The sequence below is a fragment of the Seriola dumerili genome, unplaced genomic scaffold (genome assembly GCF_002260705.1).
Source record: "Seriola dumerili isolate Sdu_G_001 unplaced genomic scaffold, Sdu_1.0 BDQW01000068.1, whole genome shotgun sequence".
Taxonomy (NCBI): domain Eukaryota; kingdom Metazoa; phylum Chordata; class Actinopteri; order Carangiformes; family Carangidae; genus Seriola; species Seriola dumerili.
The window spans coordinates 11,181,154-11,198,702 of record NW_019174323.1 but is presented as its reverse complement, the minus strand read 5'-3'; the positions used below and the strand labels follow the sequence as shown (position 1 = coordinate 11,198,702).

Below are 17,549 nucleotides of genomic sequence, written 5' to 3'. Positions count from 1 at the left end.
CAAAACTTATTTTCTTTCTTTAAGCTGATATACATCTGCTGAGTCTGATATCTTTGTTCTATGTTCTTACTAAACTTTGTTCAGATGCTTATGCTCCTGATTCTTTGGCTCACTCACCCACAAAACAGCAAAACCAGTTGTGTTCTCCTTTATTTTATTCTTTGGAATTGTTTTTTTTTTTTTGGCAACTTGCATAGAGCAATAGAAAAAGAATAATGCAAAATATCTGACTTTAAACATACGGTAGCTTAGTTTGTTACACAAAAACATATATAGCAGTCAGCATACAATGTATAAAAGCAATTGCAGTGACACTTATACCTTTGCAATATAAAGCAAATATATTAAAGGGGATTTTCTTGCACAACAGTACAAGTCCTTCACTGAAACAATAAATTTGCTCTCATTATACTGTTTTTTTCTACCTTTGGCAAAAGAATTCAATTTTCAATATTCAATTTGAATCAATACAGTATGCAAAAGATTTACATACATGACAAAATCATTTGGCATCATTTTGTGTCTGTCTAACCAATACTATATTTATATTTCATACTGCCAGTCTAAATTCAGTCCACTTTTTTTTTTCTTTTCAGATAAACAGAAATGAGTAGGGTTGGATGATTCTCTTTTTTCCCCATCCCTCTATTGACTCAAATATTCTTAAAACCAAGAAAGAGACCAGCTCCACCCTCATTCCCACAGTAAAAAACACTAATTGAGAACTCAGAGTCATACAGCTTCTCTGACCCAGAGGACGGGGGGCAAAGTCCAGCTGAATCCTCAACCAAAGAGTTTGATGAAGCAGGGGTGGCAGTAGGGCTTGTTCTCCTGCTCCTTGAAGCAGCCTTTGCTCAGGGGCTTCAGGCAGAAGTGACACACGAGGTGGTGGGGGTGGAATTTGGCCCCCATGGCGGTGACGCAGCGGCCCAGGATCGGCTGTTGGCAGGCCTGACACACGCTGCCACGGGACTGGTGGTAGTGGGCCTCGCACAGCGGCTTGCCCTCATGTTCGAAGAAGCTGCCGTTAACAAAGGGGCTGTAGCACTCCTGGAGACGAGAGGGAAAGAGAAAAGCAGCATGATTCAGTCACAGCAGAGAGTCCTGACTCATGGAACTGTAATTAGAAAGATGTCATTTCTCATGACATAATTCAAACTTATTTTTAGTTTGTTTTTTTTTTTTAAACTTTTTTTTATACGCGGTGCCTTTTTTCAGGAACGCCCTGCTCACACACACAGTTACACACATGCACAAATCACAACCGCTGAGTGATCCGCTGGTCGCTAAGCTGCTTCACTGTAGCAGCTGTGGCTCAAGTGCCTTAATCAAGAGTGCATATTAAACAGATATCATCATTCATATATCATTATTAATATTTTCATAAAACATTCAAATTTAATTTAAATAAATCTGAATCTGTCTTTAAACTCTGTCTGTCTGTAAACTCTCACCTCGGTGCCCTCCATAGCATCTGCAGCCCTGCTCATCTGCATATCACATGAGCCTGACTTTTTCTCAGCATAAACCTATAATAACTGCAACCATAACACACTGGGAGTCAAACGCTTGGTCATTTTACCAGTGTGCTAACAGCGCCACACGCCAAGCAAATGTTTGGCAACTGCAACAGCCATTATTTATGGACATGTCCTTCATGCCCGCAGAGAAACACTCACCCTACATACGAAGCACTGTGGGTGCCAGAGAGAGTTGAGAGCTGAGATGTAGTTTTCCAGAATGGGCTGGCTGCAGCCTTGACAGCGGGAAGCAAACAGAGTCAAGAAGCACTGCTGGCAGTACTGCTGGCCCTCACGGTCATGGAAACCTGCAAAGACACGGTCACAGTTGTACACAGTTCTAGTCCTCCATTGATAAATGTCGAATTATCCGGATAATGCCAAACATTGTCTGAACCCTTTCCATGTAATTCTGCTTTGTGGTACATTAAACTTCAGTCTGCTTGTAATGGTTGTAGGGTTTCCTGATTTGAACTTTAAATGGCTGACAGTATTTCTTTTTCTTCCGTCTCACAGTCTGTAATGTTTTAAATTTGGTCATTTTCATGCCAAGAAAGTACAATGATTCAGTGTTTCTTGGAAAAGGGATGGTAAACTCTCCTTTGTAACATACAAATTAAAAGAGAAAAATTACTGATGTTGAATTCTATATGAACAGATTGAATAAATCATAATCTTGAAATGAAGAATTCATGTACAAAATAAACCATTTAATGAACATCAAGTCATTTTAAAACAATGATTAAATGAATTACTGATTGATTATTTGTGTATGTTTGACAGAAAGGTTCAGTTCTATGTGAGTGTGACCTTGCTGCGGTTCACTGTTAACTGTTGAGTGTCGAACCCAGACAGGATGCAGTACATGCCGCCCATTACCTTCCTCTCCAAACGCCCGGCTGCACTTAACACAGCAGAAGCACTCTGGGTGCCAGTTCTTGTCCAGAGCGGTGACCATTTTCTAAACAAAGAGAGGAATAAAAAGTTACATGGGTTGAGATATTGATTCAAGCTGCTCTTGTCAAAATAAACTCAAAATGAGACACGTGCACATCCAAGTGTCTCACATTTAGTATGGGCTTGTTGCAGTGCGCACAGTGAGGGGAGAAGAGGGTGAAGTAGTCCGACTCGCAGTATGGTCGCCCGTCCTTCTCAAAGAAGTTGCGACTGCCCAACTCTGTCTCACACTCAGTGCACACAAAATGCTCCGGGTGCCACACCTTCCCCAGAGCCGTCACCACCTGCGTGAGGAAACAGTGAATTTGAGTCAAAAAAAAAAAAAAAGCTTTATATACTTGCATGTGCATCAATATGTAGATAAATTCTGATAACGCACCTGTCCCACTACTGGTTTCTGGCAGGCTGAACAGTTTCCCTTGGAGGATGTTTGAACTCCTTGTCGGCTCAGGTCTGATTGAAGCAGCCCCAGCATGCTGTCCAATGAGCCGCCAGATGAGGCTTGTGGGGGGGCGGCGGGCTGCTGCGCTGCCGTCACCACTGGAGTGACGGGCGCAGCTGGCTGTGGGAAGAGAAAGGAAAATGACGCATGGCACATCTGTCTTTGGGATTTTAATTCTCCAAGAGTTAATCGTTGCTCTACAGTTGGTCTGAAATTAAGTGGCATGAAAGACAGCAACTGTTTTTTTCACATCCAGATATGAGGCTGAGGTACTCTGTGGGCAGAGGCTAAAGCAACCAAATATGTTGTTTTTGTGTGTGTGTGTGTGTGTGTGTGTGTGTGTGTGTGTGGTGGGGGGGATTCAAAGAAAGAGGGTGTCCAAGTAACATAGTGCTTAAGACACATCAGCACACATCACCATCCCCTTCTGTCTCCCCATGTTTCCTGCATGTCTCTGCTACCTGCTATCTGCCAGGTCAGACACACTGATTCACAATAGTGGGATATATTGTGTATTTCTGGGCTTTTGTTGTCTGGCAGTGTTTTAATCCTGATGGATAACTGGTCAAAAACAGTAAATATTTGATCATAGATAAGTTAGCATAGAGTTTGATGGGAGAAAATTGTAAATTTTTTTTCTTATTAAACTCAATATTTTGCAGAATCACAGAATTTGTCCACCAGGAGTAGCTTTAATATACTCCACAGCCTCAACACAGTCTTTTTGTTCATTTTGTGGGGGACGTCTTGTGGACTTGATTGTAAACAAACCCTGGCTATGAGCCCACACTGCTGCTTTCTGCTGGCTTTCTGGGGTAATTTTGGGAAATGTAGGAAATCACTTGCTTAAATAAAATCAAACAGTTTTAATGAAAGTGGGTAAATATCAACACTTCAGTAAATACTGAACATCACAAGTTAATGACGACAGTATCCAATGATGTGTTTTCCTCTGTTCCCATAACCCTGTGCTCAGCCTTGTTTATAACCCACAGCTAAAGTGCACACTGGAATTAAGCAACCTTATAATGACTCAACCACCTCCTTTGCTGACTCATTGAAACGCAGAATAACCAGATTATTTCCCACACCAAATGCAAATCTATAACTCTGACTTTCAACTATCTAAAGCTATTTTTGAAGCTGGAAAATATCTCCACCAAGACTAATTTCCATCCTCAGACCATATCTGGTGACTGATTTATACCAGGAGGCATGTGCTGCGGCCAGGCCACACAGTAACAGTGTAGTCATCATGAAGTCAAGTGAACGTCTTCATGAATCCGCAGTGACTCAGTGTGAGCTGTGTTAAAACTTGGGACAGCTGGGCAGAAAAAAAACAGCACGCTCTTACAGTGACACTGTGGATTTACAGTGAGGAAGCTGACAGGTTAAACTGTCGCGTGGACTCTTACTGTGCTCTGGACTCTGAAGTCAGACAGAGAGGCCATCAGTTTGTCCAGTTCCAGTGTGGCTGATGTTGCTGAAGGCTTTGCAGAGCTACAACACAAAAGACAATCCTTGTTTTAACAAACCTGCAAAATACACAATTTCATCTAGACCTAGATCACCTAGAATAAAGCCCAAAATAAAACCCAGTACATAAATTCTGCTATTGCTAATAGAATGTATATTGATGACTTTTAATTACACATAAGTTATCTATCTTGCTGCATTTTGTCATACTGCATGTTGCATAATATTACATTTAGTTGATTAAGATGTGCACACACACACACACACACTCAAGAAAGCCTGTTTTTTGCCCTGAATGGCCGAGCTACAAATTAAATTGTGCAAACACTATAATTCGCACTTTATTTACTTATTTTGTGTGTGTGTGTGTGTGTGTGTGTGTGTGTGTGTGTGTGTTCCTTTACACTTGTTTTTCTTTATGATGACTTTTCAAGAATCTGATTCATTTCAACTTTCTAATGAATTCATTTAACTTGTGCAGCTCTCCTGCTTGTGGAGACTCTTCTGTAGAGAGTTTGCAGAGCAGAACGTTCATTATAACTGCAGTGAACTCTGTAGGTTCTTAGATTTGGTACCTCGAGGAGGAGGAAGTTGTGGCCTTATCCTTAATCTTGTCCCTCTCATCTTTCTTAGAAGAAGGGAACTGGGCCAGGATCTCATCTGATGACAAAAACATGGTCATACAAAAATATTCACTTCGAGTTAAACACAAGGACACGAAAAACCACGCATGCACGTACTCACTAACCTGTGATGTTGAACTGGGTGGCGTTGAGCTCCTGTAACAGATGGTCCAGTTCACTCAGACCTCCTCCCAACAGCGAGGTGGAGGAAAAGGCTGGAGGAGGATCTGCTGTGCGGGGAGAGCGCGGTTTACACACTGTGCTGTAAAAAAAAAGATTATAAAGATTATAAACCAACCTGTCACTAATGTGGTCACTTTGCCATGAATCATAGGTGACTCTTTGAACTTTGTCCATTCATTAAGGAGTCACGGGGCAGCGGAGGACTCTCATTTGTGCATAATAGTTTTTTAAGATCCAAACTTGGTCATTAACAAAGTGGACAAGATGACGAAGGCAGAGGAAAAACAAGTAATTTATCATTTCTTTTGAGATTCCTGACAGTCTTTGGGCAGATATTTTTCTCATTTTCTCTGTGATGTAAAATGTGAATCTCGACTTACATTCACAGAAACGATAATCAGACTGAATTCTCAATTTTGTTTCACTTTAATCATTTCTATAACTTTTAATTCATAAATTCTGAACAAATCTAAGTTGCAGGAAGCAATTCAGAGGTCTGGACCAGGCTAAGAAATGTATTCCATTCAGATCATATTTTATTCTGATGATTTAGTGAGACATTATAGAACTAATTTAAGAAGAACAGTGGGCTTGATTACACTGTGTAAAATACGTTAAACAAACTCAGGGAGGGAGTTACCTGTATAATTTGTCTGGGTTGGAGTTCTGGGAGGTCTTCATTGCAGCAGAAACAGTCTGAGGGACAAAACAGATGCACAATCTACCTGTATGATAATATGAATTCACAGAAAAAATATTTGTTGGCAAAGTTCAGGCTTGATAACCGAAGACTGGTCCTGTTGTCCGACTGTCTACCTGCTGTGGGGTGTAGGCGGGCGGCGGTGGCCGGGACTGGGCGGGGTCCTGGGTGGCAGATTCAGCATTTTGAGGAGGGTCAGAGGTGAGCAGTACGGGACATCGAGCCAGAGGAGAGCCAGTGTTCTCCAGATCAGCAAGAAGGGCGTCTGGAGGTGAGAGAGGGAAAAGAAACTGAGTGAGAGTAAGAGAGAGAAGAACGATATAGTGCATAACAGCTTGAATGTGATGGAAGTTTGGTTGCATTTAATATTCAGTTTAGCTTCAGGTTGGTTTGTAATGGGAATTAGTGACAGTTTACAACCGCATAATGTATCCGTATATTTATGGTAGGGTTTCAGTTTGTTTATAGGTGTTAAAGCTGAGTCAAAAGACATAACATTTAAAGACATGATGAATAAAACATGCAGTGCAACACACTCAATGACAGACAGAACACAGACAACTTGCAGGCAGAGTGAAACACATACAAACGCATGCACAGACAGTTACGTACCAAACACAACAATACGAGGACTGAGAGGGTAGTTAGGTGGCTCAGGCACTCCTAAGGAGAGACAGACAGCCTGTGTGACCAGTACATGACACTGAGGACAATGAGCGTCCTAACACGCTAATCAGTCAGAGGACAGGACAGTCAGAACTGGCACGACCACAAGATAATCCATCAACATACTGGAGTTATTAGAGCACACAAACATTTCTGCATTCATATCTGAGACATGCCAGTATGAAAAGGAAGCAAAGGAGGAAGTGTTTGGCGACTGATATCTAATTCCACTCCACCCCCCCCACCCCAAACACACTCACTCCACACTGAGGGGGAAGCTGTCCAGAAACTAAACTCTCTCAAGCGTTCGGCTGTGCAGCTGTATGACATCATTTAGTGCTGACAAGTCCATGTACGTGCGACTAAAGGCCAAAGCAGAGTGTGTGAAAAGTGGACTGAACATGAGTAATTACAAACTCGATGCTGTAGCGGAGAGGCTGCAGTCTTGGCTGAAATTCACTGTTTTTCCCAGGGAAGTGCTCACTTTACTTTTCACATGCTGATACCGCACTAACCATTCGTTTTGGGGCTGTTAAATTTAAATATTGGTGACATTCCCGCTCCTTTATAAAGTTCCCAATCAGATCCCCTGTCAGGGGAGCTCAAATAATAAATTATTGAAACCGACCATCATGGTCCAAAGCAGTCCAGCTGACCTCATTTTAAATGGGGTGTTATTTAACATCATTAAAGGGGCAATCCAGCAATTTTAAAAGTTGTGGGATTTAAGAGAGATAGTTTGAAAAAAAAAAAAAAAAAAGCAGTTAAAATCGGTGCAGCAGAGACCAAAATAGGGCACTTGGATGGAATGAAGCTTTCAGAAAAATCCAAATTTCTAGTCGTAATTACGACACGGACGTTGATGTGAACGGCACTTGTAATCACGATAACTCCAATATGATGTGAGTTCATTATACAACTGTTTTTGTAGACTGAATATCACTCCTCGTGACTAATAAACTGATCCTAATGAGGGAAATTGGTGTAGGATCCTTTTAATTATACTGGATAAAAGTGGCTATTGTTAGAGTTTTAATTAAGAGGCTAAAATCCATCATACTCCATATCATTTTTTTCATACACGGCACACTGACTTCGGATGTTGATGTTAAGGTTTTTGTCTCCTTATCTGTTTTTGTCATCAGATTTGATCATGTGTTTTAGCGATCTGTTTCCACCTCTCCCAACTGGTTTTCAGGAACAGTCAGTCACGTCTCATGTTCTTTTAAGATGTTACAGCTGACTGAGGTTGCTGGGAAGCATGTCCTGTGCAGTTGGATTATAGCTGGTGGTTTATCAGTTATTGTGACAGTAAATGGACCCCCCCCTTAGCAACTGCTGAAGTTCCCTCTGGGGCACAAGTACCTCTAATTGGGAATCACTGGTCTAGTTCAGGCATAAAACCAGTTAAGGACGAAGGAATAACCACACGTCGGCAGGACAATAGATGCAGGATCTGGAGTGATAAGGTCTGGGGCACAAGAATAAGCACCGACCCTCAGCTTCTCAGATTTTTCATGGTTGTTTGATGAATGTTTGAACAAGTTTTTCATTCTGGTGAAGTTGTGTTTCAAACATCTGGGGCCATCACGGTTATGGTAGACATGTTAAACATAAACATAACCAGTTTACAGAGCCTTAGCTCATCCCAGTGGTCACTTCTGTCCCAGATGATTCACACTTCTGGTACGAGCATGTGGTGAGAACCTTGTGCATATACTACTTGCCCTCCTCCTCCCTGCTGTGTGTCTCTGTCTCTTACACACACATACACACATACACAGACACACACACACACACACACACACACACACACACACATACTTGTACAGACTGAACTGCTCATATAAGGAGTTGAACTTCTCTCAATGGGAATTATGACCATATTTAGAGCTGCCTGCCGACTTGTTTGTCTTGGCCAAAGACCTCTCTAACAAGTGGTCTCTCTCACCGAAAGCCTCGCCAGATCCAATACATAAACTTACAACATTGTCGGGGCAGCAGCATAAACTGAGCGTGCTGAACATGGCCACTGCCTCACTAACACTCACCCAGTCACTCGGTCTCACTGTGTGCAATCCAATCCAGATGTGCTTGGCTACATCTGGCCTTTCCTTATAGAATTGCTTTAAAAGCATAAATTCCCAAGTTCTGAAGTGGACTTCATGAAAAAAAAAAAAAGTTCCTGAGCGAGCAAATGGGCAGCTGAAGCAAAAGGCCTTTCTATTTTCATTGAACTCTGTGGCTTTTTGAAATAGCAATGTTGCCCTGGGCTATTTCAGGGCCTCTCCAACACTGCTATTCCCCAAACACAAAGCTTCTCATAATGTTGTTCTGAGAAAGAGAAAAAAAAAAAAAATTCTTCCCTCCACATCTTTATCAGTAGAAAGAGAGAGCCAGTCATACTCCTTGATGCTGGACACACTTCTCTTTCATGTCTCCTACCCTTCAAAATGGAAGACACGCTGTCTCTCCATCCCTGATTTGTTAATATTAATGGATGGAGGCTGCTGTGGATCCCTTTAAATCTAATTTACAAAGAATTTATTGAATTTGCAGGCCATGCGTGCATGAAACACTCCATGGCGGTCAGGCAGATATAGAGCAGAGTATTACCAGTTCTTATGTTACCTGTATAAGTATGTGTGCATGTGTGGCCTGTATGCTTGGCAAGGTAAAACACATTTCTTGAAATGATATATCCAACATCTTTACAGGATGTGAGCACACTGTGGAGAAGATAAGAGTTAAGAATATACATTACATCAAGGAGAATTACTCTTAACAGATATCATATGATGTCATATCAGAAAAAAAAAACCTTCAATGAAAAGTTGAATGACAGTTATACATAAGGAATTCCCACTGCTTTTCTCTGCCTTAACATCTTATAACCCAATGGCAGCCAATAAAAAATCCCATTATATTACAGCCTCTTTCATGTCCTTGGGAAAAGGGAAAGCTTGTACTCTACTAAGACTGCCAGAATCAACAGGGACCTTACTTCCTCTGTTTGGGCACACCACCCCTTTCCCAAAGATCCCCTCAAGATATCTCAACATGTAGTTACACCGCTTGAAACGAACGAACGGCACAAATACTCACCCAAATCCTCCATGATATGATTTCAGCCGAGCGTTTTCCTCTTTGTGAGATACAACACGGACGCGGACAGCATGAAGTAGTAGTGATGGGCGAGTATCAAAGCCAGATAGTCAGCCTCGGTACTATTGTCTGCGTCGGTCCTGAATAACTTCTTGGGACACCGTTATCCGCCGAGAGAGGAGGAGGAGGAGAAGGAGGAGGAGGAAGAGGAGGAGGAGGAGGCGGAGGAGGGCGTCCCGTTTCTTTTTCCTACACGACTGTCTTCCTGTGTAATGCCTACCAGGACCTCAGACCGGAGAAGGCGTAGTTAAATAAATGTGGTTACAAACCCCGCATACCCCGGACACAAGACGTCATCCTGGACATTCCTAGTCCATATTTGGGAGACAAATTTAAGGATTTCGAGGCGCTGCGAGCTGCTGCTGCGACGATGCACTTGTGAACTTGTGTCAGAATAAAATATTGGAAAATGCTTTTTACTGGTGTTCACAGGAAACAGCCCCGGCGGGCCAACACCCTTTTCAAAAAAAAAAAAAAAAGCTTGAAAATAGAACATTTGGATTTGACCTTGAGCATGAAGAAACTTGTTTTAAATATATATCCCTTTGCCATACCTGCACACAGGCCATGGACTGGATTTTTTTTTTTTTTTTTAAATATTAGTCTAAATCAGAGACATTTGGTCATTTTACAGAGGCTTAAAAATTCATATTTGCCTCATTCAAGTGATCTCTTTTCAATTTTCTATTGAATTAAAAATAGTAGATCAAGTGACTTCACCACATAACTGTCCAAAAAATTGTCTGCGCTTTCTCCACCCCATAGCTGGGTTAAAGGATAAATTCACTTTTTTTCCAAGTGTATCTTAACACAATGCTCACATTGCCATATATATACACTGCTTGCTGTAACTGCTCCTCCTCTTCCTTCCTAAAGTGATTTCTTGTTAACTCTCGTTGATCTTTTTACACTAATTGAGGAATGTACGTTATCTCCCCCATCATTTCTGAAGTTGCTTTATGGGGGGGTAGTCCTCTAAACCTGCTCCCAGGTTTAGTCAGTTAGTTGGGATATTTATTGGAACACAAATTCATTTAGGAAAATGCACCATTTCAGAAAAATATATACTAAAATAATAAAGGTGTTAGATTTTGGCACAGGGAAGGGCCACCAGGTTATGTAACAGATTACACAGTGGGCATTTTAGCTTGTCATAGCACAAAAAGCTGTACATGTGAACATTAAAAACGACTATAACTGGACTAATAGTGCTACTTATGTGCAGGTATTTAAGGTCCTGTGAATGAGTTATACCCCCATTTAAGTTTTTAAGTTATTAAATTTGTAATTTCTAAATATATTCTATTTTGAATGTACTGTTGTAGTCTATACATCTTTTGTACATGACTTGGAAAATAACAGTTATTTAAAAAAAAAAAAGAAAGAAAGAAAGAAAAAAAGACATTTAATTTGGGTGAGTCAGTTTCATGATCCTGGCACTGCAAATACTGGCTCATCAGCATGGTTTACTGCAGCACTTGATGTAACTGAGCCATCGTTAATGAAATGCGTTTCACCTTTGCTTTTCCTGTTATGACAAGTTAAAAACTGTTACCTGGGGTTTTTAGGACCTCGGTGAAGTTGCCTGCTTTGGCTTGCTGGTAATGTAATCCAGTCTTATTTAACTCCATCAGAAAGTTAAAGAAAACTGTTGATTTGCTGTGTATATCCATTTGTATATCTCTTTATTTGTCTTTACCTGAGAATAGTTTAAAATAATGGTGCTGTGGAAAAAATTATGGCATCAAAATCCCACTGCTAAACTTTAATTTAATTTTTTAAGGACAGTATCTGTGCGTCCCTACTAGACCTATTTCACTGAAGACATTGTGACATGTCTCAGTAGGAAACGCACAGGTGTACATAATGAAATTAACGATGGCTTAATTTAATTCAGCTGCTTCAGTTTCAGTGTCCCTGTAGTGTGCGTGCTGGCTCACTGTCACCACTTACTGAGACGCTCACCACGTGTGCCTTTCCTACAATGACAAGTCAAAATGTCTGCTGTGACGAACACCAATGGTAGCTACAGTCTGCCCATCATCCTTAACAGTTAACCCTTAAATTTTAGTTATTTTCTTTAAATGTTGACACAAACCTGTGTTTAAAATAAAAATCAGCCAGCAGCGTAAAAAACAAAACAGGAAAAACTTTTAATTAAGCAAGCTTACAGTTACAGGCTATGTTTATGTGATTAGGGGAAGGTGCCACATTGATGTTGGTGACATGTGATGTATGCATTTTCAAAATTAAAGTTTAATACAAGAAAATGCTCCTCCTGTGTTTACTGTACGTCACAGACAGTTTGTCCTCTTACCAGAAAATCCCTCTGCTGTCTAAGAGGTACCTGCCTTTGGTCTCAGTGCATGAAACATACAACAAAGAACTGACAAGTAAAACATACTGAAGAAACAAAATGACAACATCGACAACAAATAAAAGTAACATATTTATCATAAAGATGTTCTTTCCTGGTATGAAATCAAATCCAAAATGTACAACATAACTGGCAGAACTAGACCAAGGAAACTTATCAGCCGAAGGTTCATCTGTTTCTGTGAAAATAAAGCCATTGTTTTCAGTTTGTTCATGCAGTTTGCCGATTTGAGACACCGGAGTCCTTATCCATGCATGTTACTTCTAGAGAACTGTGACATACAACTACGCCTTCACCTTTTCTGAAATATTAATGATAATAATTATAATAACTCACACACACATACACACACAATCATACTTTTCAAACCAACTTCCTCACTCAAAAAGTTTGAGCCAGTTGGTGCTTAGGAGCAAGATCAAGGAGCAGAACTGCACGTGATGTGGAAATAAGGAGGTTAAAAAATAATAATTTTTGAAGCAAATTGGGTGGATGCTGGGATGATAGCATGAAGGTAACGTGGATAGGCTTGGTTACCTACAATGTTCCCATCCATCAACTGAAATTATATTACATATCCTCCACCCCGCTACTTCTCCACTGCAGTTAATCCACACACACCCACTTCCATCCTTCACTCCATTGCTCTCCCTGCTATCACTGCACCGCCTGTTCGTTGGCAGTGCTACCGGAGTCCTGAGGCTTCATCACATCAGGGAGTTCTGGGGGGCTGGAGAAGGCCTCAATGTGCAGCTGCTCAAACATCTCATCTGGAGGGCAGAGGAGACAAGGAAACATTAGCTCCGTCTTGACGAGAGAGTTGCACATGTCTAAATCAGTCATATCGCAACACCATTTCTGTGAACATTTACTGTGGCAAGTAGTTCTGGGTGAATATGCATCAACTTCAGTTGTTGCTCAAGTAAACAAAAGTTAAATTAGTCTAGTTAATGCACTCAAATTTGGAGTTGAATATTTAAGCCACAGTTTTGAGTCCAGGGGAATTTTATCACGTTAACTAGTTCAATCTCTTTTCTGGACCAGTGAGGACCGTGCGCCAACCCCAGCGCACGGTCCGGGCGGGCGTCCGCGCCGGTCCGTCGCTCGAAGGGGGCTACCTGGTTGATCCTGCCAGTAGCATATGCTTGTCTCAAAGATTAAGCCATGCAAGTCTAAGTACACACGGCCGGTACAGTGAAACTGCGAATGGCTCATTAAATCAGTTATGGTTCCTTTGATCGCTCTCATTTGTGGAATATTTCCCGACTGGCCGCTAAAATTGATTGGAATGGTTTTTTGGGTAAATCCAAAAAGGATTTAGTTCTGTTTTGGGAAGTAAAAAAAAAAAAAAAAAAAAGGAACGAAAGAAGCTTTTATCTGAAGTATGAATCATATTCAAACTACATTCAGAGACCAGTCTAAAAATCTAATATCACACTGACATTTGATTTAAACTGTTCCTTAGTCAGTCTCACAATGCACCACACTCAGGATGTCACTAACCAGTGCACCAGTCCAGCTGAATGTTGACTTAAATAGCAAACGCATGGGCAGGATATATTTTTACTTTCCTGTCATGTTTTGTGCATTATGAACTTCTGTACAAGTGTAAACAATATGACATTGAGCGGAAAGAGTTTTTCCACTTGACAGAAATTGGAATTGTGCTGTATCTTTAAAAAAATGCATTACGAAAGCTTGAAAAATTGATATTGCTGCCTCTTCTGCAATGGATTTTTTCCTTGTATGACTTTCAATCATTGTTGCAAAATGTTGTGTTGCCTAAAGCCATAGCTGTTTGAAATGTTCTGTAAGTCTGTGGTGTCTCAGTCACCATCAGTTAAATGATAAATATATCTCCGCTCAATGTCATATTGTTTACATTGTACAGAAGTTCATAATGCACAAAACATGACAGAAAGTAAATATATCCTGCCATGGTTTGTATTAAGGTCACATTCAGCTGACTGGTGCACTGGTAGTGACATCACTGAGTGTGGTGCATTGTGAGTGATTAAGGAACAGTTTAAATCAAATGTCAGTGTGATATTAGATTTTAGACTGTCTCTGAATGTAGTTTGAATATGATTCATATTCAGATAAATCATCTTTCTTTCTTTTCTTTTTTTTTTTTTTTTTTTTTTACTTCCAAACAAAACTAAATCCTTTTGGATTTACCAAAACCATTCCAATCAATTTTAGCTGCCAGTCTGAAAATATTCACACTCGATCAAAGGAACCATAACTGATTTAATGAGCCATTCGCAGTTTCACTGTACCGGCCGTGTGTACTTAGACTTGCATGGCTTAATCTTTGAGACAAGCATATGCTACTGGCAGGATCAACCAGGTAGCCCTTCGAGCGACGGACCGGCGCGGACGCCCGCCCGGACCGTGGCGCTGGGGTTGGCGCACGGTCCTCATGGTCAGAAAAGAGATTGAACTAGTTAACGTGATAAAATTCCCCTGGACTCAAAACTGTGGCTTAAATATTCAACTCCAAATTTGAGTGCATTAACTAGACTAATTTAACTTTTGTTTACTTGAGCAACAACTAAAGTTGATGCATATTCACCCAGAACTACTTGCCACAGTAAATGTTCACAGAAATGGTGTTGCGATATGACTGATTTAGACATGTGCAACTCTCTCGTCAAGACGGAGCTAATGTTTCCTTGTCTCCTCTGCCCTCCAGATGAGATGTTTGAGCAGCTGCACATTGAGGCCTTCTCCAGCCCCCAAGACTCCCTGATGTGATGAAGCCTCAGGACTCCGGTAGCACTGCCAACGAACAGGCGGTGCAGTGATAGCAGGGAGAGCAATGGAGTGAAGGATGGAAGTGGGTGTGTGTGGAACTGCAGTGGAGAAGTAGCGGGTGGAGGATATGTAATATAATTTCAGTTGATGGATGGGAACATTGTAGGTAACCAGCCTATCCACGTTACCTTCATGCTATCATCCCAGCATCCACCCAATTTGCTTCAAAATTTATTATTTTTTAACCTCCTTATTTCCACATCACGTGCAGTTCTGCTCTTGATCTTGCTCCTAAGCACCAACTGGCTCAAACTTTTTGAGTGAGGAAGTTGGTTTGAAAAGTATGATTGTGTGTGTATGTGTGTGTGAGTTTATAATTATTATCATTAATATTTCAGAAAAAGGTGAAGGCGTAGTTGTATGTCACAGTTCTCTAGAAGTAACATGCATGGATAAGGACTCCGGTGTCTCAAATCGGCAAATGCATGAACAAACTGAAAACAATGGCTTTATTTTCACAGAAACAGATGAACCTTCGGCTGATAAGTTTCCTTGGTCTAGTTCTGCCAGTTATGTTGTACATTTTGGATTTGATTTCATACCAGGAAAGAACATCTTTATGATAAATATGTTACTTTATTTTTGTCGATGTTTATTTTGTTTCTTCAGTATGTTTTAACTTGTCAGTTCTTTGTTGTATGTTTCATGCACTGAGACCAAAGGCAGGTACCTCTTAGACAGCAGAGGGATTTTCTGGTAAGAGAGACAAACTGTCTGTGACGTACAGTAAACAGAGGAGGAGCATTTTCTTGTATTAAACTTTAATTTTGAAAATGCATACATCACATGTCACCAACATCAATGTGGCACCTTCCCCTAATCACATAAACATAGCCTGTAACTGTAAGCTTGCTTAATTAAAAGTTTTTCCTGTTTTGTTTTTTACGCTGCTGGCTGATTTTTATTTTAAACACAGGTTTGTGTCAACATTTAAAGAAAATAACTAAAATTTAAGGGTTAACTGTTAAGGATGATGGGCAGACTGTAGCTACACTTGGTGTTCGTCACAGCAGACATTTTGACTTGTCATTGTAGGAAAGGCACACGTGGTGAGCGTCTCAGTAAGTGAGCAGTGAGCCAGCACGCACACTACAGGGACACTGAAACTGAAGCAGCTGAATTAAATTAAGCATCGTTAATTTCATTATGTACACCTGTGCGTTTCTACTGAGACATGTCACAATGTCTTCAGTGAAATAGGTCTAGTAGGGACGCACAGATACTGTCCTTAAAAAATTAAATTAAAGTTTAGCAGTGGGATTTTGATGCCATAATTTTTTCCACAGCACCATTATTTTAAACTATTCTCAGGTAAAGACAAATAAAGAGATATACAAATGGATATACACAGCAAATCAACAGTTTTCTTTAACTTCTCTGATGGAGTTAAATAAGACTGGATTACATTACCAGCAAGCCAAAGCAGGCAACTTCACTGAGGTCCTAAAAACAGGTAACAGTTTTTAACTTGTCATAACAGGAAAGCAAAGGTGAAATGCATTTCATTAACATGGCTCAGTTACATCAAGTGCTGCAGTAAACCATGCTGATGAGCCAGTATTTGCAGTGCCAGGATCATGAAACTGACTCACCCAAATTAAATGTCTTTTTTTCTTTCTTTCTTTCTTTTTTTTTTTTTAAATAACTGTTATTTTCCAAGTCATGTACAAAAGATGTATAGACTACAACAGTACATTCAAAATAGAATATATTTAGAAATTACAAATTTTAACTTAAAAACTTAAATGGGGGTATAACTCATTCACAGGACCTTAAATACCTGCACATAAGTAGCACTATTAGTCCAGTTATAGTCGTTTTTAATGTTCACATGTACAGCTTTTTGTGCTATGACAAAGCTAAAATGCCCACTGTGTAATCTGTTACATAACCTGGTGGCCCTTCCCTGTGCCAAAATCTAAACACCTTTATTATTTTTAGTATATATTTTCTGAAATGGTGCATTTTCCTAAATGAATTTGTGTTCCAATAAATATCCCAACTAACTGACTAAACCTGGGAGCAGGTTTAGAGGTACCACCCCCATAAAGCAACTTCAGAAATGATGGGGAGATAACGTCACATTCCTCAATTAGTGTAAAAAGATCAACGAGAGTTAACAAGAAATCACTTTAGGAAGGAAGAGGAGGAGCAGTTACAGCAAGCAGTGTATATATATGGCAATGTGAGCATTGTGTTAAGATACACTTGGAAAAAAAGTAATTTATCCTTTAACCCAGCTATGGGGTGGAGAAAGCGCAGACAATTTTTTGGACAGTTATGTGGTGAAGTCACTTGATCTACTATTTTTAATTCAATAGAAATTAAATGAGAATCACTTGAATGAGGCAAATATGAATTTTTAAGCCTCTGTAAATGACCAAATGTCTCTGATTTAGACTAATATTTAAAAAAAAAAAAATCCAGTCCATGGCCCTGTGTGCAGGTATGGCAAAGGGATATATATTTAAAACAAGTTTCTTCATGCACATGGTCAAATCCAAATGTTCTATTTACAAGCTTTTTTTTTTTTTTGAAAAAGGGTGTTGGCCCGCCGGGGCTGTTTCCTGTGAACACCAGTAAAAAGCATTTTCCAATATTTTATTCTGACACAAGTTCACAA

General features: G+C 40.3%; 2 protein-coding genes across 5 annotated transcripts in view; both read right to left on the bottom strand.

Annotated features, from left to right (window-relative positions):
• Positions 1-165: 165 nt before the first annotated feature.
• tgfb1i1 (transforming growth factor beta 1 induced transcript 1) lies at positions 166-10,017 on the bottom strand. 4 transcript variants are annotated; one of them, XM_022742811.1, is made up of 12 exons: positions 9,673-10,017; positions 6,514-6,564; positions 6,018-6,166; positions 5,842-5,897; positions 5,144-5,280; positions 4,971-5,055; positions 4,335-4,419; positions 2,857-3,039; positions 2,588-2,761; positions 2,400-2,481; positions 1,680-1,828; positions 166-1,050 (listed from the first exon to the last, which is right to left on the bottom strand). In XM_022742811.1, the coding sequence occupies exons 1-12, from the start codon at positions 9,683-9,685 to the stop codon at positions 784-786; spliced, it is 1,431 nt and encodes a 476-aa protein (XP_022598532.1). In that variant the 5' UTR covers positions 9,686-10,017; the 3' UTR covers positions 166-783. The 4 variants fall into 4 exon arrangements, with proteins under 4 accessions (XP_022598532.1, XP_022598535.1, XP_022598533.1 ...); XM_022742814.1 differs by lacking the exon at positions 6,514-6,564 and having other exon boundaries at positions 5,842-5,922; positions 6,018-6,191; positions 9,673-10,016; XM_022742812.1 differs by lacking the exon at positions 6,514-6,564 and having other exon boundaries at positions 9,673-10,014.
• Positions 10,018-11,861: 1,844 nt separating this feature from the next.
• LOC111219957 (elongin-B-like) overlaps positions 11,862-17,549 on the bottom strand; it is an 8,343-nt gene continuing 2,655 nt past the window's right edge. Inside the window, exon 4 of the mRNA XM_022742837.1 lies at positions 11,862-12,879. Coding sequence (XP_022598558.1) covers positions 12,767-12,879 — 113 coding nt within the window. The 3' untranslated portion in view covers positions 11,862-12,766. The remainder of the gene's footprint in view (positions 12,880-17,549) is intronic.